This window comes from Stegostoma tigrinum, chromosome 8 (genome assembly GCF_030684315.1).
Source record: "Stegostoma tigrinum isolate sSteTig4 chromosome 8, sSteTig4.hap1, whole genome shotgun sequence".
Lineage (NCBI taxonomy): Eukaryota > Metazoa > Chordata > Chondrichthyes > Orectolobiformes > Stegostomatidae > Stegostoma > Stegostoma tigrinum.
The window spans coordinates 6,931,335-6,953,345 of record NC_081361.1 but is presented as its reverse complement, the minus strand read 5'-3'; the positions used below and the strand labels follow the sequence as shown (position 1 = coordinate 6,953,345).

At 45.9% G+C, this 22,011-nt stretch overlaps 1 protein-coding gene across 1 annotated transcript in view; it reads left to right on the top strand.

Annotated features, from left to right (window-relative positions):
- The window catches only part of LOC125456615 (probable voltage-dependent R-type calcium channel subunit alpha-1E), a 714,016-nt gene that overhangs the window by 536,201 nt on the left and 155,804 nt on the right, over window positions 1-22,011 (top strand). Inside the window, exons 9-12 of the mRNA XM_059647713.1 lie at window positions 11,909-12,012; window positions 12,880-12,995; window positions 14,815-14,871; window positions 18,244-18,333. Of these exons, the coding sequence (XP_059503696.1) occupies window positions 11,909-12,012; window positions 12,880-12,995; window positions 14,815-14,871; window positions 18,244-18,333 (367 nt within the window). The remainder of the gene's footprint in view (window positions 1-11,908; window positions 12,013-12,879; window positions 12,996-14,814; window positions 14,872-18,243; window positions 18,334-22,011) is intronic.

Here is a 22,011-nt window from a genome sequence, read left to right as displayed (position 1 = left end):
ATGTGCACGTTGGTGGGAGAGTGTGCGTGTTGCAGGGGGAGTGTGTCTGTGTTTGTGTGGGGGGTGAGAGTGTGTGTCTGTGAGGAGATGGTGTGTGTGTGTGTGTGTGTGTGTGTGTGTGTGTGTGTGTGTGTGTTTTGGGTTTGGTGTGGGGGTAGTTGGTAGGAGCCATGGGGGATGAGAGGGGAAGAGAGAGTGTACGTATGTGTGTGAGGTGGGGAAGGTCCTGCTCCTCTGATGCTGCCTGGCCTACTGTGTTCCTCCAGCTCTACACTGTGTTATCTCAATTTATAGACAGTCAGGCAGCATGGTGTTTTATAAATTCCTACCTTAGAAATAAAACCAGTCTGACTCCAAACTGAAGCACAAACAGATTCTAAACAAGGCCTCACACCCAACGTGCATTGTCTGACATAAAATGTCACCTCTTCTTTTCACTGATAAAATCTTTAATTCTCTCAGGACCATGACGTAAAAGGAATTTGGGAATTTACATAAATATATTAATCGAGTAAAACTTTTAACTGACTAACGATTTCACAGCATCTTAGGTTTGTTTAGTACTTCCTCATCAATGATGTGAACCTTTGATCTTATATATTCTGTGTCTGATACAACCTCTCTCACTAACGTCTGAAGAAGGAGTGAGACTCCAAAAGCTTGTGTTTTCAAATAAACCTTTTGGACCCACAACCTAGTGTCGTGTGATTTCTGACTTCCCTTGCTAGCTGCCACAACTGAATTCCTGCCTTCCAACTCCAGTCCCTGAGGAGATGTCCTTAACTCTGATAGGCCAGGACTATGTTCTGGATCCCACTACCTGCCTGATTTGAAGTCACGTCCTCCAGTCCCTGACCTTTGACCAAATCTGCAGTATGTAGCTTTGGAGTGTGGAATACAGCCTGGAACAAGGTGTCCAGAAGGGACAAAGAATAGAAACAGGAAAGGGCACACCAAGCCTGTTGACGCATAATACCTTTTGGACCTAAAAGCCTTTTGCTTCTACACTGTCTGCATCCCTCTATTCCCTGCCTAATCATATACCTACGAAGACGCCTCTTAAACGTTGCTATTGTATCCATGTCCACCACCGCTCATTCCATGCTCTTAACCAATGTGTTATAAACTTACTTCTCATATCTCCTTTAAACATTCCCCCTTTTACTTTAAACCTATGTTCCCTAGTAATTAACATTTCTAACCTGGGACTCCACTCTATCCGTACCTCTCATAATTTTATAAACCTCTATCGCTTTGCCCCTCACGCTCTGACGTTCATGTGAAAACAAGCCAACTTTATCCAGTCTGTCCACGCAACATCCTGGTAAACCATTTCTCTCACCTCTCCAAAGCCTCCACATCGTTCTGGTAGTGTGGAGACTAGAACTATACACCATATGCAGCGACAACCTGACTTTCCAAATTTTTATAGTCTGCGCTCCAGCCAATGAGTTCAAGCGTGCCATCTATCTTTTTGACCACCTTATCTACTCGTGTTGTCACTTTCAGGGAATCATGGCCTTGAATGCATAGATACCTCTGTACATTGATGCTACGATTTTGATTTGATTTATTATTGTCACCCTCGGGCGTATGTCTGTATGGAGTTTACACATTCTCCCCGTGCCTGCGAGGGTTTTCTCAGGGTGCTCCGATTTCCTCCCACAGTCCATAGATGTGCAGGCTACCTGGTTTGGCCATGCTAAATTGCCTGTAGTGTTCAGGGATGTGTAGATTAGGTGGATTATAGGGGGATGGGTCTGGATGGGACACGCTGAGGGTTGGTGTGGACTTGCTAGGCCGAAGGGCGTGTTTCCATACTGTTGGGATTCTCATATTGAAAGCATGATGTACCGAGATACAGTGAGAAGTATTGTTCTGTGTTCTAACCAGACAAATCACAACTTATATATGTACACCACGGTGATAGAACAGAATCAGAATGTAGTGTCATAGCTGGAGAGAAGGTGCAGAAAGAGATCAACTCTAATAAATGAGAAGTCTGTTCATAAGTTGGATAACAGCAGGGATAACGTTGATCTTAAATCTGTTGGTATATGTTTTCAAATTTTTTTGCCTTCTGCTTGACAGAAGAGGGTGGAAGAGAATATAAACAGGGTGGGAGAGATCCTTGGCTATGCTGGCTGCTTTCCTGAGGCAGCGGGAGGTATAGACAGAATCAACAGAAGGGTTCCAACCCAAAACGTCAACTTTCCCGCTCCTCTGATGCTGCTTGGCCTGCTGTGCTCTTCCAGTTCCACACAGCGTTGTCTCTGAGTCCAGCATCGGCAGTTCCTACTATCTCCAACAGAAGGAATGCTGTTTTCCGGGTTTTGCCATTTATTATATACATCCCTCCTGTATTAGATCTTGTAAAATGTGTCACCTTGCTTTTATCCAAATTAAACTCCATCTGCCATTTCTCTGCCCGAGTCTCCAGCCTATCTATAAGCTGTTGTATCCTCTGGCAATTCTTCTCACTATCCACAGCTCCCCCCAATCTTTGTGTCTCCATAAACTTATTGATCTGATCACTATTTATATATATTACAAACATCAGGGATCCCAGAGCTGATCCCTGCAGAACACCCGTGCTCACAGATCTCCAGTCAGAGAAACACCCTTCCACCACTACACTCTGTTTTTTATGACTAGGCCAGTTCTGTATTCATCTTATCAGCTCACCATGGATCCCATTTGAAGGACTTTGTCTATCTTTTGTATCAGCCTGTCATGAGGGACCTTGTAAGAGGCCTTGCTAAAGTTCATATAAGCAAATCCATAAATCCTCCCTTCATCTTTGTCATTTCCTCAAAAAACTCAGTCAAGTTTGTGAGACACGACCTTCCTCGCACAAAACCATGCTGCCGATTGCTAATAAGTTCATATTTTTCCAACCGTGAATAAAGAAATCCTATCCCTAAGCATCCTTTCCAATAATTTGCCAATCACTGATGTAAGGCCTACCAGGCTGTACTTTCCTGGAATAGCCCTGTCGCCCTCCTTAAACAAAGAAATAACACTGGCCGTTCTCCATTCCTCTGGATCCTCTCCTGTGATGACAGAGGATATTGAGATTTCATACACGCTCCAATAATTTTCACCCCTGCCTCCCTCAGCATTCTGGGACCGATCCCATCAAGTCCTGGGCAATTGTCCACCATCATGCTTTTTAAATCACCCAACACCTCAATTATATTGACATGTCCCAGAATATCAACGTAGAATAACATAGAACATTACAGCACAGTACAGGCCCTTCGGCCCTCGATGTTGTGCTGACCTGTCATACCAATCTCAAGCCCATGTAACCCACACTATTCCATGTACGTCCATGTGCTTGTCCAATGACGACCTAAATGTACTAAAGTTGGCAAGTCTACTACCGCTGCACTCAAAGCGTTCCATTCCCTTACTACTCTTTGAGTAAAGAAACTACTTCTGACATCTGTCCTATATCCCCTCAATTTAAAGCTATGCCCCCTCATGCTCGCCGTCACCATCCTAGGAAAAAGGCTCTCCCTATCCACCTTATCTAACCCTCTGATTATTTTATATGTTTCAATTAAGTCACCTCTCAACCTTCTTCTCTCAAATGAAAACAACCTCAAATGCCTCAGCCTTTCCTCGTAAGACCTTCCCTCCATACCAGGCAACATCCTAGTAAATCTCCCCTGCACCCTTTCCAAAGCTTCCACATCCTTCTTATAATGCGGTGACCAGAACTGTACACAATACTCCAAGTGCAGCCGCACCAGAGTTTTGTACAGCCTCACCATAACCTCTTGGTTCCGGAACTCAATCCCTCTGTTAATAAAAACTAAAACACTGTCTGCCTTCTTAACAGCCCTGTCAACCCGGGTGGCAACTTTCAAGGATCTGTGTACATGGACACCGAGATCTCTCTGCTCATCTAAACTACTAAGAATCTTACCAATAGCCCAATACTTTGCCTTCTGGTTACTCCTACCAAAGCGCATCACCTCACACTTGTCCGCATTAAACTCCAATTGCCACCTCTCAGCCCAGCTCTGCAGCTTATCTATGTCTCTCTGCAACCTACAGCATCCTTCGTCACTATCCTCAACTCCATCGACCTTAGTGTCATCTGCAAATTTACTAACCTATCCTTCTACACCCTCATCCATGTCATTTATAAAAATGACAAACAGCAGTGGACCCAACACCAACCCTTGCGGTACACCACTAGTAACTGGTCTCCAAGATGAACATTTCCCATCAACTACCACCCTCTGTCTTCTTTCAGCAAGCCAATTTCCAATCCACACTGCTATATCTCCCACAAATCCATTCCTCCGCATTTTGTACAATAACCTTATTGAATGCCTTGCTGAAATAGGGGAACCTTATCGAACGCCTTGCTGAAATATATCCCTCCTTAGACTCACTAGCCGCTATATCCTTCCCCTTCATGAATACTGATACAACGTATTCATTAAGTACCTCACCCACTTCCTCGAGCTCCACGCATAAATTCCCTCCTTTGTTCTTGAGTGGACCTACCGCTTCCCTAGTTACCCGCTTGCTCCCTATTTATATATGAACACCTTGGGATTTTTCTTAATCCAATTTGCCAAAGACATCTCATGGCCCCTTTTAGGTCTCCTAATTCCTTGCTTGAGTTCTTTCTTGCTATCTTTGTATTCTTCATGGGCTCTGTCTGTCTTCACTTTCCTAAACCTTACATATGCCTTCAGTTTTTTTTTGCTTTTCCAAGGTTCCAAATCTTGCCATCCTTATCCTTCATTTCAGATGAACGTGTGCCCTGAACTCCAAAAACCTGGCCTTTAAAAGATTCCTACATAGCAGATGCAGATTTACCCTCGAACAGCCCACCCTCAGTCTACATTCCCCAGTTCCTGCTGAATATTGTGGTAGCTAGCCTTCTTCCGATCTAGTTCTTTCACCTGAGGATTACAGTTGATCTCATCCATGAGTAACTTAAAACTCAAAGAATCGTGGTCAGAGCTCCTGAAATGCACCCCCACTGAAACTTTGATCGCCTTCAATCCCCAATACCAGGCCTGGTACGGCCCCTTCCCAAGTTAGACTATTTATACATGATTGGGAGAAACCATCTAGGACACATCTAACAAATTCCCAAACAACCCAATCCAAGTCCCCCTGGTGCTAGACAAGTCCCAGCCAATGTAAGGGAAATTAAAATCACACACTATAACAAACCTGGTGTTTTTACATTTTTCCATAATTGGTCCATGTATCTGTTCGTCTCTTACCTGCTGGCCATTGGGAGACCTGCAGTACTATCCCATTAAAGTGATTGCACCCTTACTATTCCTGAGCTCTCCTCATATGGCTTGGCTGGATGAGCCCTCCAAATTGTCCTCCCTCTGTCCCTGACGTTTAGGCTGCAGCTCATCCTTTCTGAGCCAGAGTTCCTGAAGCTGTGGACCACCCAGATCTCCGCTGGGACCCACATTCTAAATCTGCAGCACAAAGTGAGAGACTAAGAACTACACAGTAAAGCAACAACAAAAAAGGACGCTGTAGCAATGTCGAAAATGACACACCAAGAAACCTATAATTACTCAGTAAAAAATAAGCTGCATAGTAAGTCAGCAACAACAAGCAACTATGGACAAAGAAACATTGTTAACCTTTTGAGTCTGGTAAGCGTGGGAAAATGTTTTTTGTAAACTTTTGACAGAGACATAGGAGGAGGAAGGGGAATAGTTGGTATAGATGCCCCAATGCAAAAGACAAGGAGAATGTTAATGATGGAGAAAAAGAGATGGACAATGGGTGTAAATTAAGGTGCAGGAGGGAGAGATTTGGTCCTTGCTACTAAGTGCAAAATTAACAAGATATAAACACGACGCAGCGGAGCAGTGTAACAGAGATGGAGAAGACAGTTCTGTGAGGAGGATGACTGGCAAGGTAAATGTGTGCAAGGGAACAGCCATTAAGAGAGTGGGCCAGTGTTATAGTGGAGATGCTAAGGTCTTTACTGGAGAGGTTTCAGCATGAGGAGGCTGAGCAGGGAGGCAGGGTGAAATAGGTAAGGACTCTGAAACTTTCTTCCTGTCCAGATTGAAGGCAGTAGGGTTGGCAGTTAGGTCAGGGGCATGCTCGTCTTGCAGGATGTGGGAGATCAGGAAGACTTCTAGTTTCCCTGGGTGGCTACACCTGCGGGGAAGTGCACCCAGCTCCATCTCCTGACAGACCGCACTAGGGAACAGGAGCTCGAGCTGGATGTACTCAGGATCATTCAGGATGCAGTGAACATCATTGGTAAGAGCAATAGTGGAGTGGTAACTCCTAAGGTGCAGGCTGCAGGGAGCAGGGTGACCATCAGAAGAAATGAGGGGGGAAGGCAGAGAGTACAGGTCTCCCCTGTGGTCAATCCTCTCAACAACAGGTATACAGCATTGGATACTGTTGGGGAGGGAGGGTGACCATCCAGGGGCTAGTACTACCAGTCAGGTCAGTGGTACTGTGACGGGCTCTGAGGCTCAGAGGGAAAGGGTGCAGTCAGTCAGAGCAATACTGATAGACTCAGTTGTGACGGGGACAGACAGGAGATTCTGAGGCTGCAGAAGAGACACCAGGATGGTGTATTGTCCCCTGGGTGGGAGGGTCAAGGATGTCTCTGAGCGGTTGCAGAACATTCTGCAGGGGGAGGCTGAACAGCCCGAAGTCATTGTGCACATCGGTACAAATGACATAGACAGAGAAAGGGATGGGGTCCTGTGAAACAAGTATAGGGAGCTAGGTAAGAAATTAAAAAGCAGGACCTCAAGGGTAGTCATCTCCAGATTACTCCCAGCGCCACACATCATTGAGGATAGAAATAGAAAGATAATGCGATTAGGCAAGACTTAGGAGGCATAGAATGGGGTAGCAAAATGCAGGGGATGGGGACAATCGAAATGTGGAGCTGGTTTAAGGAACAGATATTGCGTGTCCTTGATAGGTATGTCCCTGTCAGGCAGGGAGGAAGCGATAAGGTAAGGGAACTGTGGTTTATTAAAGAAATTGTATCTCTTGTTAAGCAGAAGAGGGAGGCTTATGTGACAATGAGACAAGATGGTTCGGATGAGGTGATGGAGAGTTACAGATTAGCTAGGAAGGATTTAAAGAGAGAGTTAAGAAGAGCAAGGAGGGGACATGAGCAGACATTGGCAGGTAGAATAAAGGAGAACCCTAAAGCTTTCTATAGGTATGTGAGGAAAAAGAGGATGACTAGGGTAGGAAGAGGGCCTGTCAAAGACAGAAGTGGGAAGTTGTGTGTGGACCATGTGGAGATTGGAGAGGTGCTAAATGATTATTTCTCATCTGTTTTCACTGAGGAACAGGAGAATATTGTAGAGGAGATGACTGAGTCACACGCTACTATAATTGACAGGATTAAGGTTCGTAAGGAGGAGGTGTTATCAATTCTAGAAGGTGTGAAGGTAGATAAATTCCCTGGGCCAGATGGGATTTTTCCGAGGATTGTCTGGGAAGCTAGGGAGGAGGTGGCGGAGACTTTGGCCTTGATCTTTGAGTCCTCATTGTCTACAGGTTTAGTACCAGAGGACTGGAGGATTGCAAATGTTGTGCCCTTGTTCAAGAAGGGCGGTAGGGATGACCCAGGTAATTATAGACCTTTGAGCCTTATGTCTGTTGTAGGAAAAAATTTGGAAAGGATTATAAGAGATAGGGTTTATAATCATCTAGCAAGCAAGAATCTGATTGGAGATAGTCAGCATGGATTCGTCAAGGGCAGGTCATGTCTCACAAACCTCATTGAGTTTTTTGAGAAGGTGACCAAGCATGTGGATGAGGGAAGGGCAGTTGACGTGGTGTACGTGGACTTCAGTAAAGCCTTTGATAATGTTCCACATGGTAGGCTATTGGAGAAAATAGAGGCACGGGATTGAGGGAGGTTTAGCGGTTTGGATTGGAAACTGGCTTTTTGTAAGAAGGCAATGAATGGTGGTTGATGGAAAATATTCAGCCTGGAATCCGGTTACTAGTGGTGTGCCTCAAGGATCTGTTTTGGGACCACTGCTGTTTGTCATTTTTATAAACACAGGCATAAATGGATTGGTCAGTAAGTTTGCAGATGACACTAAAGTCGGTAGAGTGGTAGACAGGGTGGAAGAATGTTGCAGGTTGCAGGGAGATTTGGATAAACTGCAGAATTGGACCGAAAGGTGGAAAATTGAGTTTAATACGGATAAATGTGAGGCGATTCACTTTGGGAGGAATAATAGGAAGGCAGAATACCGGGTCAATGGAAAGATTCTTGGTAGTGTGGATGTGCAGAGGGATCTTGGTCTCCATGTACATAGATCCTTGAAAGTTGCCACCCAGGTTGATAGTGCTGTTAAGAAGGCTTATGGTGTGTTAGGTTTTATTGGTAGAGGGATTGAGTTCTGGAGCCATGATGTCATGCTGCAACTGTACAAAATGCTAGTGCGGCCTCATTTGGAATATTGCGTGCAGTTCTGGTCACCCCATTACAGGAAGGATGTGGAAGCATTGGAAAAGGTGCAGAAGAGATTTACCAGGATGTTGCCTGGTCTGGAGCGCAGGCCCTATGAAGAAGGCTGAGGGACTTGGGTCTGTTCTCATTGGAGAGAAGGAGGCTAAGAGGGGATTTAATAGAGACATACAAGATGATCAGAGGATTAGATAGGGTGGACAGTGAGAGTCTTTTTCCGAGGATGATGATTTCAGCTTGTACAAGGAGGCATAGATACAAATTGAGGGATGATAGATTTAAGACAGATGTCATAGGCAGGTTCTTTACTCAGTGAGTGGTAAGGGTGTGGAATGCCCTGCCTGTCAATGTAGTTAACTCAGCCACATTAGGGGCATTTAAACAGCCCTTGGATAAGCATACGGATAATGATGGGGTAGTGTAGGTGGAGGGGCTTAGATTAGTTCACAAATCAGCGCAACATCAAGGGCCAAAGGGCCTGTTCTGCACTGTATTGTTCTATGTTCTATGTTCTAAGATAGGCCAGATAATAACCCAGAAGTTCTCGTTTGTCAAGGACCGCAACTTACCCCCCACAGTGGTCGAAAACGCCCTCCACCACATCTCCTGCATTCCTCACAACTCATCCCTCACATCCCCTCCTCGCAATAACAACCAAAACAAATTCCCCCTCATCTTCACGTACCACCCCATGGCTGAGGAGCTGGTGTAGGAGGCAGAGGTTTCAGTTCTCAGATCAATGGGATCTCTCCTGGGATACAGGTGACCTGTACAAGAAGGATGGGTTGCCTTTGAACTGGAGGGGGTCCAATATCCTAGTGGGGAGATTTGCCAGTGTTACCCAGGAGGGTTTAAACTAGTTGCGTAGGGTGGGACTCTGAATAAGAGAGGGGGCATCAAGAAATCAGGGGAAAATATATTAACCATGAAGAGCAAGTTTACTGTTCAGAATAGCCAGGGGCTCAGTCAAAGGAGGAAAAAGGCTATTAGTTTAAACAGTTCATCCACTTCACTAATGCCTTCCACCCCAACCTTATGTTCACCTGGACCATCTCTGATACCTCTCTCCTCTTCCTGGACCTCTCTATTTCCATCTCTCGTAACCACCTGGAAACCAATATCCATTTCAAGCCTACTAACTCCCACAGCTACCGAGAGTACACCTCCTCTCCCCCACCTTCCTGCAAAAAGGCCATCCCCCATTCCCAATTCCTTTGCCTCCGCTGCACCTGTTCCCGAGATGAGGCATTCTACTCCTGGACATCCCAGAAGTTCTCATTTTTCAAGGACCGCAACTTACCCCCCACAGTGGTCGAAAACGCCCTCCACCACATCTCCTGCATTTCTCACAACTCATCCCTCACATCCCCTCCTCGCAATAACAACCAAAACAAATTCCCCCTCATCTTCACGTACCACCCCATCAACCTCCGGATCCAACACATCATCCTCCGACACTTCCACTATCTGCAATCTGACCACACCACCAAAGACATTTTTCACTCCCCACCCTTACCTGTTTTCCGGAGGGGCCATTCTCTCCATGACTCCCTTGTCCCCTCCACACTCCCCACCAGTCCCACCACACCTGGCACTTTTCCCTGCAACCACAGGAAGTGCTTCACCTGGCCCTCCACCTCCCCCCTCACCCCCATCCCAGGCCCCAAGAAGACTTTCCACATCAAGCACGTGTTTACCTGCACATCTGCTAATGTGGTATACTGTATCCCCTGTTCCTGTTGTGGCCTCGTCTACATCGGGAAACCAATCAGAGGCTTTGGGACCGTGTGGCGGAACACCTTTGCTCGATTCACACTAAACAACTGCACCACCCAGTCGTGAACCATTTCAAATCCCCCTTCCATTCCTCAGACAACATGTTCATCCTGGGCCTTCTGCAGTGCCACAACGATGCCACCTGAAGGTTGCAGGAACAGCACCTCATATTTCGCTTGGCAACCCTGCACCCCAATGATCTGAATGTGGACTTCACAAGCTTCAAAATCTCCCCTCCCCCTACCACATCCCAAAACCAGCCCAGCTAGTCCCCGCCTCCATAACCATTCCTCCCACCTCAAGCCCTACCCCAATTTCCTACCTACTAGCCTCATTCTGCCCCCTTGACCTGTCCGTCCTCCCTGGACCATTCTATTCCCTTCCTAACTCCCCACCTGCACTCACCTTAACTGGCTCCACCCCCACCTCCTTGAGCTGTCTGTCTCCTGTCCATGTATCTTCTCCTTTATCCATCTTCTATCCGCCTCCCCCTTTCTCCCTATATATCAGAATACCCTTCCCCTCTCCCCTTTCTGAAGAAGAGTACTCACCCAAAACGTCAGCTTTCATGCTCCTCTGATGCTGCTTAGCCTGCTGTATTCATCCAGCTCTACAATTGTTATCTCAGATTCTCCAGCATCGGCAGTTCCTACCATCTCTAGTTTGAAGAATTGATATATGCTAGCTTCTGCCTAATGGCCCTGCTCCAGTTCAGCACCTTAACCTGTGAACCTGTCCTATCTTTTTCCATAACTATGCTAAAACTCAGAGAGTTATGGTCACTGCTTCCAAAGTGTTGTCTGCTTGGCACTTCAGTCACTTGCCTGACCTCGTTTCCTCAGAGGAGGTCCAATGTTGCACTCTCCTGAGTAGGGCATATTGATTTAGAAACTTTCTTGGACACATTTGACAAATTCCGCTGTGTCCAGGCCTTTTACACCCCGAGTGGCCCAGTCAATACAGGGGAAATTAAACTCTGCAACTAATACTGCAATCTCTCTCTGCATCTGCTCCTCTCGTACCCGCTGGCTATTTGGCAGTCTGTAATACAGTCCCAACAGAGTCACCATCCTCTTTCTAAGTTCTAACCATATGACCTCATTTGATGGCCTGCAACATTGAGCTGACAGTCCTGCCCTCACCTTACCGCCAAGCCCTGCATTTTCCATGGCTAATCCACTTAGTCTGCACATCCCTGGACACTTCAGCATAGCGAATCCACTTAACTTGCACACCTTTGGCCTGTGGAAAGAAACTGATGCAGACACAGGACAGAATACACAAACACCCGAGTTTGGATTTGAACCTGGATCGCTGGCACTGAGGCAGCAGTGCTAACCACTGAGCCACTCAGTGGACTAGATGGATTTTCCCCCCAACGATCAATGATCAATGATTTCATGGTCACCATTAAATTCCTAACTCCAGATATTGATTGACTCCAAATTCCATTACCTGCCTTGGTAGGATTTGAACTGGTGCCCCATACGCATTACCGGGGTCTCAGGATTGAAGGTTTAGTGATAATACCACTGGGCCATCACCTCCCCACTATGCCAACAGATCGGGACTCATTATGACCCACTGCCATCCATCTGAGAGACCTGATGAGAGTCCATGTAGGTCAGCTGTAACAGGAGATTTCTTCTCATATTCTTGCAGACAAATGATGCCTTAGGCGCGACATGGAATTGGCTCTACTTCATCCCACTCATTATCATTGGCTCTTTCTTTGTGTTGAACCTGGTGCTCGGCGTCCTGTCTGGGTAAGTGTGACAGAAATCCCCCCGCCCCCTGGGGAGGGAGGGTTAGCCAGCTATCGCCTGAGCCAGGCAGCATGATCCAGCGACACCCATCCACACCTACATATCAGGCCTGGCAAGGCATAAACCCTCTCACTATGGCTTCCTGCACCATGTGCCAGGGCTTGGAGTTGGACTGAGCCCCAGCTCCAGTGGTGCGCCAGCACAACACACATCCCCAAACAAGATTATCTGACTGATTGTTATTTACAAAGGGAAATCCACTCTCAGGAGTCGGGTCATATTGTGGGGCAGCACAAATGTGGTCCAGGAATGTTCCACAGGGACAGTGTAGAGGGAGCTTTACTCTGTATCCAACCCTGTGCTGACCCTTCCTGGAAGTGTTTGATGTGGAAACAGTGTAGAAGGAGCTTTACACGGTATCTAACTCCATGTCGTCCCTGTCCTGGAAGTGCTTGATGGGGGACAGTGTACAGAGAGCTTTACTCTGTATCCAACCCTGTGCTGTCCCTGTTCTGGAAGTGTTTGATAGGGGACAGTATAGAGAGAGCTTTACTCTGTATCTAACTTGAACAAAGTAATTGACATTTAATTTGTGAGATTTTCCAAAGGAGTCAAAGACATGTTCTGAGCTGAACAGCTCAAAAACTGAGCTGAAATTGTGAAGCTGGGTTTAAATACAGGCGGTCAGCCTGTGCTCACCATTCACATGTTGGCAAAGCACGGGCTGTTCTGGTGTATGGAGGTTAGTCTCTTGGTGCCTGGCGTATTTCCATCTGGTGTAGACATTGTGACAACAGTACAGGATGGTGTGAGGCTGGGGACTTGTCTGAATGATTCTACCTTCCTAACTACCCTCTACTTCTCCAGCGAATTTGCCAAGGAGCGGGAGAGAGTGGAGAACAGGAGATCATTCCTGAAGCTGCGCAGGCAGCAGCAAATCGAGCGGGAGCTGAATGGTTACCGAGCGTGGATCGACAAAGCCGGTGAGTGCTGAGTTAGCATAGACTCACCTGAGCCTTCGTCACCTTCCCACAGCTGCAACAAAGTGAGCTGCGTGTTCTTGGCAGATTCCGACAAGAGCTGGTTTCATTGAGGACTGCATTATGGAACAAGATCAACTACACTGCATGGTGCAGATCTCTTGTTTTCTTTATGAGCTGATGAGACACTTTTCCCTGGGTTTGCTGGTGGCCCTTAGCTGATGTTTTTTCATTTCTCTGAGAATATCAAACGGGCTGAGAGCGCCAGAACCATGTTCCAAAAGTTCCAAAGGAACTATTTGTTACTGGACAGTGTCGCTGAGGGTGGGAAGGACAAAATACTTGCTTTGAATCCCCGGGGGATGTAAATATGATCAGATTCCAGTGGTAAGGCACCAGTCTACACAACCCCCACCTCCAAGCCAATTTCCAGTCTCAGTAAACCAGTTCAAACCCTTAAGGTCAAACCATAATCCTCATGGTAATGACTCTGATCCTAGCTCTAATGATTCAGCAGAGTTTCTAACAGATTAACCATAACCCTAATGATTAGCCAACCCCAACAAACCAAACCCTAACTTGAATGCCTCAGCTCTGAACCTAAACCAGTCATAATGTCAAATATTCTAATTACACTGAAGCTTCTCTGCATTCTCCTCACAGCTCATCCCACCGCCCCACCTCCCAATTTTGTGTCATCTGCAAATTTGAAGACATTACAATTAGTTGCACATCTAAATCATTAACATATATTGTTGAATAGCTGGGGCACAAGAACTGTTCCCTGAGGTACTCCATTAGCCACTGGCTGACACTTGGAAAAAGACTTGCTTTAATGACAAGATCTGAACACAAAGGATCACACTCACTTCCTGAGACCTGGTTCCCCCCACACTCCCAACAGCTCATCACCCCAAATTAAAATTAAAGCCATGGGGCATTGGGGGGAGTGGACTGGCATGGATAAAGTACTGGTTGGAAGACTGGAAACAAAGTGTAGGAATACTAGTCAGAGACATTACCACTAAGTCATCATCTCCCATTGGGCATCACAGTGGCTCAGTGGTTAGCACTGCAGACTCAAGTGCCAGGGATTCAGGTTCGATTCCACCCTTGGCCGACTGTGTGGAGTTTGCACGTTCTCCTCATGTCTGCATGGGTTTCTTCTGAGTGCTCCAGTTTCCCCCCACAGTCCAAAGATGTGCAGGCTAGGTGGATTGGCCTTGCTAAATTGCCCGTAGTATTTGGCAGTGTGTAGATTAGGGGGGATGGGTCTGGGTGGGATGCTCTGAGGGTTGGCATGGACTTGCTAGGCTGAAGGGCCTGTTTCCACACTGTAGGGATTGTATGATCTATGAACCAGGGGCCACAGTTTTAGGATTATGGGGTAGGCCATTTAAGACTGAGATGAGAAGGAATGCCTTCGCCCAGAGAGCGGTGAGCCTGTGGAATTCAATGTCACAGAAAGCAGTTGAGGGCAAAACATTGAACGTTTTCATCCTAAGACCTCCAAGGAAATGAGGAGAAAATGAGAGCAGGATAATCAGCCATGATCATATGATCAGTCTCAACTGGCCTACTCCGACTCCAAGTTTCTATGTCTCTAAGTAAATCCTTCGGACAGTTCTACTCACCAGCTCCCCAGCCCCCTTGATATTGACCCTCTCAAATTAATGCCAATACCTCCACATCGAATCCAAAGCCTTAAAGTATGTTTTGTCTTTAACTCACTTTCATATTGTCAGAATGTGGGATTCTGGGACTTGTTGTGAAGTTTCAGACTAACTGCATCCATTTCCCGGTTTCTTTCTGACCCCAACAGAGGAGGTGATGCTGTTGGAAGAAAATAAAAACGCTGGGGAAAAATCCGCACTGGATGGTAAGACACTTGTTCTTCTCTGCCTGCTGATACACTGGCCTGTCAACAGAGCCCTCTCCACCCACAGCGAGGTGGGGAACCCTGCTCAGCTCTGCCTATCCAGCCTCTACAGACTCTGCTCTGATTACATTGAGCTCTGGATCATGTGCTTCAACTTCCTGAGCACCTGCAGCCATCTTGAATGTAGCAGTAGGAATTCGAAGCTGCTTATTCACTGCGACGGAAGGGTTTTGGGCTTTGTGCTGTGGAACCTGTTTCTCGATGGCTCAATGATGCTGGCCAGGGCTACATTTATTGCCCTTCCCCTAACTGCCCAGCGGGCAGTTAAGAGTCAAAAACATTGACGTGGGTCTAGACTCACATGTAGGCCTGAGTGGGCAAGGATGACAGATTTCCTTCCGGAAAGGACAACAGTGAACCACATGGGTTTTTATTGCAATCAACAACAATCTCATGGTCATCATTGGACTCTTAATCCCAGATTTTTATTGAATTCTCATGCAGGATTCTCAACCAGGATCCCTCGAACATTACCTGGGTTTCTGGATTATTAGTGTCATGATAATACCATGAGCTATTAGTGGTATTCAATTCCACTGTATGCTGTAACAACTATTATGTTTTGGGATTGTTCCTTTACTTTAAGACTAAGGGAATGGTACATGTGATTTGTTCTGAAGTGTGACTGACAGCAAGCCTGGCAGGTTAGATTGCTGGAGATTAAATGGTTTTACATGGAAGGCATCACAAGGTGTTTACACTTGGGCCAGTGGGAAACGCACATAAGCCAATGGTGGACAGACTGTGAGGCTCTGAAGCCCAACAAATGTTTAAGAATGTTGGGTGTAAATGGATGTACATTAAACTCTGTTTACTTCATGGTAAAAGAGTTTTGGCATCTCCTTCAGGAATGTAAGTGTAGCTGGCTGGGCCAGCATTTATTACCCATCCCTAGTTGCCCTTGAGAAGGTGGTGATGAACTGTTTTCTTGAACCACTCCAGCTCATGTGCTGTAAGTTGACCCATAATGCCCTTAAGGAAGGAATTCCAGGATTTTAACCCAGCGACAGTGAAGGAACGGTGATATATTTCCAAGTCAGGATGGTGAGTGGCCTGGAGGGGAACTTGCAGGGGTTGGTGTTCCCATGTATCTGTTGCCCTTGTCCTTCTGGACAGAAGTGGTCATGCTTTTGGAAGATGCTGTCTCAGGATCTTTGGTGAAATTCCCAGAATATGCTGTACTCTTGTAGCCACTATATTTATATGGTGGGCCCTGCTCAGTTTAAGGGGGGTTCAGTGATGGTGAGATGATGGAATGTCAGGGTTGATGATTAGATTGTCTCTTGATGGACATGATCATAGCCTGGTATTTGTGTGGCACGAATGTCACATGCCACTTGTCAGCCCGAGCCTGGATATTGTCCAGGTCTTGCCGCTTTTGAATACAATTGCTTCAGCATCTGAGGGGCCAGGAATGGTGCTGAACATTGTGCAATCATTAGCGAACATCCCCACCTCTGATCTTATGACAGAGGGAAGGTCATTGATAAAGCAGCTGAAGATGGTTGGGCCAATGATATTACCCTGAGGAACTCCTGCAGAAATGTCCTAGAGCTGAGATGACTGACGTCCCACAACCACAACCATGTTTTATTTGTGATTTAAAATATAAATTGCCTATGAGTTAGTCAATAGTATAATGTGTAGATATAAAAGTAAAATCTTGCTATGACATTCTTTCAGCTATTATCTGGAAGTATGAATTTCTTATTTAAACAGTCATCAGTCTTCATGGAGATTTTAATACTGCTTGTGTCCTGGGTTAGTAATGGAGATCCTCAGCAGAGACTGCAGTCTGCTCACTGTTATCTAGGGCCAGGAACTGTGCCCTCTCAGCCCTAATTTCCTTTGGAATTGGAAGAGGCAAAGGACAGGTGAAAGAAATGACAAAATCAGCAACATAGAGAAATTGAATGAGGAAAGGAGCAAGATGTTGCCAGGAATGGAGGGTTTGAGATATAAGGAGAGGCTGGGACCTTATTCGCTGGAGGGTAGGAGGTTGAGGAATGACATTATAGATTATAAAATCAAGATGGGCACAGGTAAGGTGAATAACAAGGGCTTTTTCCCCAGGTTGGGGATTTCAAAACTGCAGGCCATATTTTTAATATGAGAGAGAAATTTTTAAAAAGGACTTGAGGGGCTTTATGGTCAGTGTGAACTAGCTGAACCAATGAGCCTGTTTCCATGCTGTATGACTCTGTAATAGAGAAACAGAAGTAAGTGTACAGTCTGAGAGATACATGGAGAAAGGGAGAGGGAATGGGGATACAAAAGAAGCAGAGAAATGACAAAGTGAGAGAGAGAACATCAGAGGATGGTGAAGGGGGAGAGAATGACAGAGGAGGGAGAGAGTGACAGAGAAGGGGGGAGAGAGAGAGAGAGAGACGGAGGGAGAGGGAGAGAGGAGGGGGGGAAGGGAGAGAAATGAAGAATAAAGAGGGGAGAGAGAGAGACAGAGGAGGGAGAGGGGAGACAGAGCGACAGGTAAAGGGGAAGAAGGGAGAGACCGTGACAGAGGAGGGAGAGAGAGACAGTGGGAGGAGAGACAGAGGAGGGACACAAGGTGGAGAGAGGAGAGATAGAGAGAGAGAGAGAGAGACGGGGGTGGAAGAGTGGAGATAGTTTTGGGTGGAATGGGGAGAAAGTATTGAGAAATATAGAATAGAGAGAGAGCAAGCTGGACAGACGGACTAACGAGACAGATGAGGAAGAGTGGGAAAGCACAGGATAGGTGAGAAAGGCAAAACTGGTACAAAGGAAGAATAGGTGAACAGCGCAAGACAAAATGGGAGATGTGAAGAGCTCGACAGGATGAGATTGAGAGAGAAAGAAGATAAACTTATTTCACCTGTGATGTGTGAGAAATGACTGTTGACAAATCTTGATGTTAGTGACTGGGGTAGAATGTTCAGCTAGGTCATGTAAAGAGTGCTGGAGAAGAAGACAGACAGTGTACACATTACACACTTCACTAACCTGCTCAATTCCTTCACCCATAACACTGGGAGACACGGCCACCACTTGGATTCAAACCATTCATCAAGCGAAGTCGCCATCCCCATCTCAGGGCAATAATGTGAAAGGGGGAGAAAGGAGGTAGCAGGTTTCACTCTGAATGCCAAATACAGTTTGGTGTGATGCTGTAGTGTGAGCTAACCCACGTTCATTCCCATTGCAACCCTGGGCATGCCACCTCACTGTTTATCACATATTAATGTGGCAAACACCTTCACCCAATAAGTGACCAGGACTTCCAAAGGGAGGAGGAGGAGGAGCTCCATGTCAGGTGAATTAACCCTTTGTTTTCAGTCCTTAGAAGAGCAACAATCAAGAAAGGACGAATGGAGATGATCCACACAGAATCAAGTGATGACCACTACACTGAAATCTCTTCTGTCGGTATGTCTCACCAACATACTGCCCCTTAGGGGCATCTTTTGTAAAGGTCAGTGAGCTGTGTGGAAGATGCAGTAAAGAAGGCAAAGGCGTGTTGGACTGCATAGTGAGAGGATTGGAGCACAGGAACAGGGATGTCTTGCTGCAGTTGTCCAAGGTTTTAGTGAGACCACAGCTGGAGGGCTATCTGCAGTTTTGGTCTCCTTATCTGAGGAACAATGTACTGCCTGTGGAAGGAGGGCAGTAATAATTTACCAGATTGATTCTGAGATTCTGCAGGACTGACGTTTGAAGAGGGAATGGATCGGTTAGGACTATATTCATTGGAGCTTAGAAGAATGAGGGGAAATCACATCAAAATGAATAAAATTCCAACAGGAATAGACAGGGTAAATCCAGGAATGATGTTCTTGATGACCGGGGGAGCCCAGAGCTAGGGATCCGGTTTAAGGACAACAGGGTGGGTCATTTTGGACTAAGTTGAGGTGAAAGGTCTTCACCCAAAGAATGGTGATCCTGTGGAATTCTCTGCCACAGCAAGCAGTTCAGCTGAAAATGTTGAATGTTTTCAGTGAGTTGTATATAGTTCTTACAAATAAAGGGATCAAAGGGCATGGAAAGCAAGCAGAAGCAGGCTACTGAGTTGGATGACTTCAATCATATTGAATGGCAGAACAGGCTTAAGGGGCTGAATGGCCAACTCCTCCCCCAGCCTTCTATTGTCCTATGTTTCTAATACTAACCCTTGCCACCATGAATTCTAAGCTGTCTGGTTTAGTACATAGTGATGGAGTGGAAATTTCCTCCATTTAAATCAAGGGGCCTTGTCTTTGACTTCCACCACAAAGTCTACCCGAAAGATCCTCATTCTGTGCTCAGTGTCCCGTTTGACACAATATCTACCAGTCCAAAGATGTGCAGGCTAGGTGGATTGACCAGGCTAAATTTCCTATAGTGTTCAGGGATGTGTAGACTAGGGTTATAGAGGGATGGGTCTTGGTGGGATGCTCTGACGGTCACTGTGGACTTACATAGAACATAGAACATAGAACATTACAGCACAGTACAGGCCCTTCGGCCCTCGATGTTGTGTTGACCTGTCATACCGATCTCAAGCCAATCTAACCTACACTATTCCATGTACGTCTGTATGCTTGTCCAATGATGACTTAAATGTACTTAAAGTTGGCGAATCTACTAACGTTGCAGGCAAAGCGTTCCATTCCCTTACTGCTCTCTGAGTAAAGAAACTACCTCTGACATCTGGCCTATATCTTTCACCCCTCAATTTAAAGCTATGCCCTCTCATGCTCGCCGTCACCATCCTAGGAAAAAGGCTCTCCCTATCCACCCTATCTAACCCTCTGATTATTTTATATGTCACAATTAAGTCACCTCTCAACCTTCTTCTCTCTAATGAAAACAGCCTCAGGTCCCTCAGCCTTTCCTCGTAAGACCTTCCCTCCATACCAGGCAACATCCTAGTAAATCTCCTCTGCACCCTTTCCAAAGCTTCCACATCCTTCTTATAATGCGGTGACCAGAGCTGTACACAATACTTGAAGTCGGCCGCACCAGAGTTTTGTACAGCTGCAGCATAACCTCTTGGTTCCGGAACTCGATCCCTCTATTAATAAAAGCTAAAACACTGTATGCCTTCTTAACAGCCCTGTCAACCTGGGTGGTAATTTTGAAGGATCTGTGTACATGGACACCGAGATCTCTCTGCTCATCTACACTACCAAGAATCTTACCATTAGCCCAGTACTTTGCCTTCCGGTTACTCCTACCAAAGTGCATCACCTCACACTTGTCCGCATTAAACTCCAATTGCCACCTCTCAGCCCAGCTCTGCAGCTTATCTATGTCTCTCTGCAACCTACAGCATCCTTCGCCACTATCCACAACTCCACTGACCTTAGTGTCGTCTGCAAATTTACTAACCCATCCTTCTACGCCCTCATCCAGATCATTTATAAAAATGACAAACAGCAGTGGATCCAACACTGATCCTTGCGGTACACCACTAGTAACTGGTCTCCAGGATGAACATTTCCCACCAACTACCACCCTCTGTCTTCTTTCAGCAAGCCAATTTCCGATCCAAACTGCTATATCTCCCACAATCTCATTTCTCCGCATTTTGTACAATAGCCTACTGTGGGGAACCTTATCGATCGCCTTGCTGAAATCCATATACACCACATCAACCGGTTTACTCTCATCTACCTGTTCGGTCACCTTCTCGAAGAACTCAATAAGGTTTGTGAGGCATGACCTACCCTTCACAAAACAGTACTGACTATCCCTAATCAAATTATTCTTTTCTAGATGATTATAAATCCTATCTCTTATAACCTTTTCCAATACTTTACCAACAACTGAGGTAAGGCTCACTGGTCTATAATTACCAGGGTTATCTTTACTCCTCTTCTTGAACAGGGGAACGACATTTGCTATCCTCCAGTCATCTGGCACTATTCCTGTAGACAATGACGAGTTAGGACTTGTTGGGCCGAAGGCCCTGTTCCCACACTGCAGGGATTCTATGATCTATAATCTGTGTCCATCCTGGCCCTCCTCCAGTGCCGCAATGAAGCCACACGCAAACTGGAGGAACAACACTTTATTTTCCATCTCGGGATCCTGCAGTCTAATGGCCTGAACATAGAAATCACCAGTTTAAAATCTTCCCACCCACCCCTGGCCTCATCCCAAGTCCAACCCCCACCTCCCAAACTCCCATCTTCGCCTCCTTGACAGACATAACCTGTCCATCTACTTCCTCATCTATTTGCCCCACCCTTCCCACTGACTAATCCCCACCACTCCCTACCTGAACCCACCTATCACTATCCCACCTACATTCTCCCAGCCCCACCCCTCCTGCGTCTATTTATTTCCTAACTCCCTTCCCCCTCCCCAGTTCTGAAGAAGGGTCCAGGCCAGAAACGTTGACTCTTTTTCTCCTCTGATGCTGCTTGGCCTGCTACGTTCCTCCAGCTCCAAACTGTATTGACATCATCATTAGTCTAAGTAGTATTACTATCCCAGGATCATTATTATCCAGGTACCATTATTATCAAGCTACCATTTTTGTCTGGGTAACATTATTATCCAAGAATCATTATTAGTCCAGGATTCATCATTAGACCAGATTTCATTATTGATCCATATATCATTATAATCCAGGCATCTTTATTAGAACAGAAATCATTATTAAATAGGTGGCAATATTGTGCAGGTACCATTATCATCTGGGTATCTGTATTAGACCAAGAATCATTATTAAATAGGTAAAGTTAATGTCTGGGTATCATTACTCAGGTTTTATGAATCCAGGTATCAATATAATGTGTCAGTGAGGGTTTACCCCAGGTGCTGTAGTTTCTTCCCACAGTCCAAGATGTGCAAGTTAAGTGGATTGGCCATGCTTAATTGCCGTTGTGTTCAGGGATGTGTAGTTTGGGTGCAATAGCCATGGGAAATGCAGGATAATAGGAATTGGGTAGGGGGATGCATTTGGGTGGGATGCTATTTGGAGGGTCAGTGTGGGCCTGTTTGACCAAATGGCCTGTTTCCACACTGTAGAGATTCCGTGGATTATAATGGCAATTGGAGTAGTAGTAATCACAAAAGGATAAAAAGATGCTTGGAATAGTAATAACACCTGAATAATAA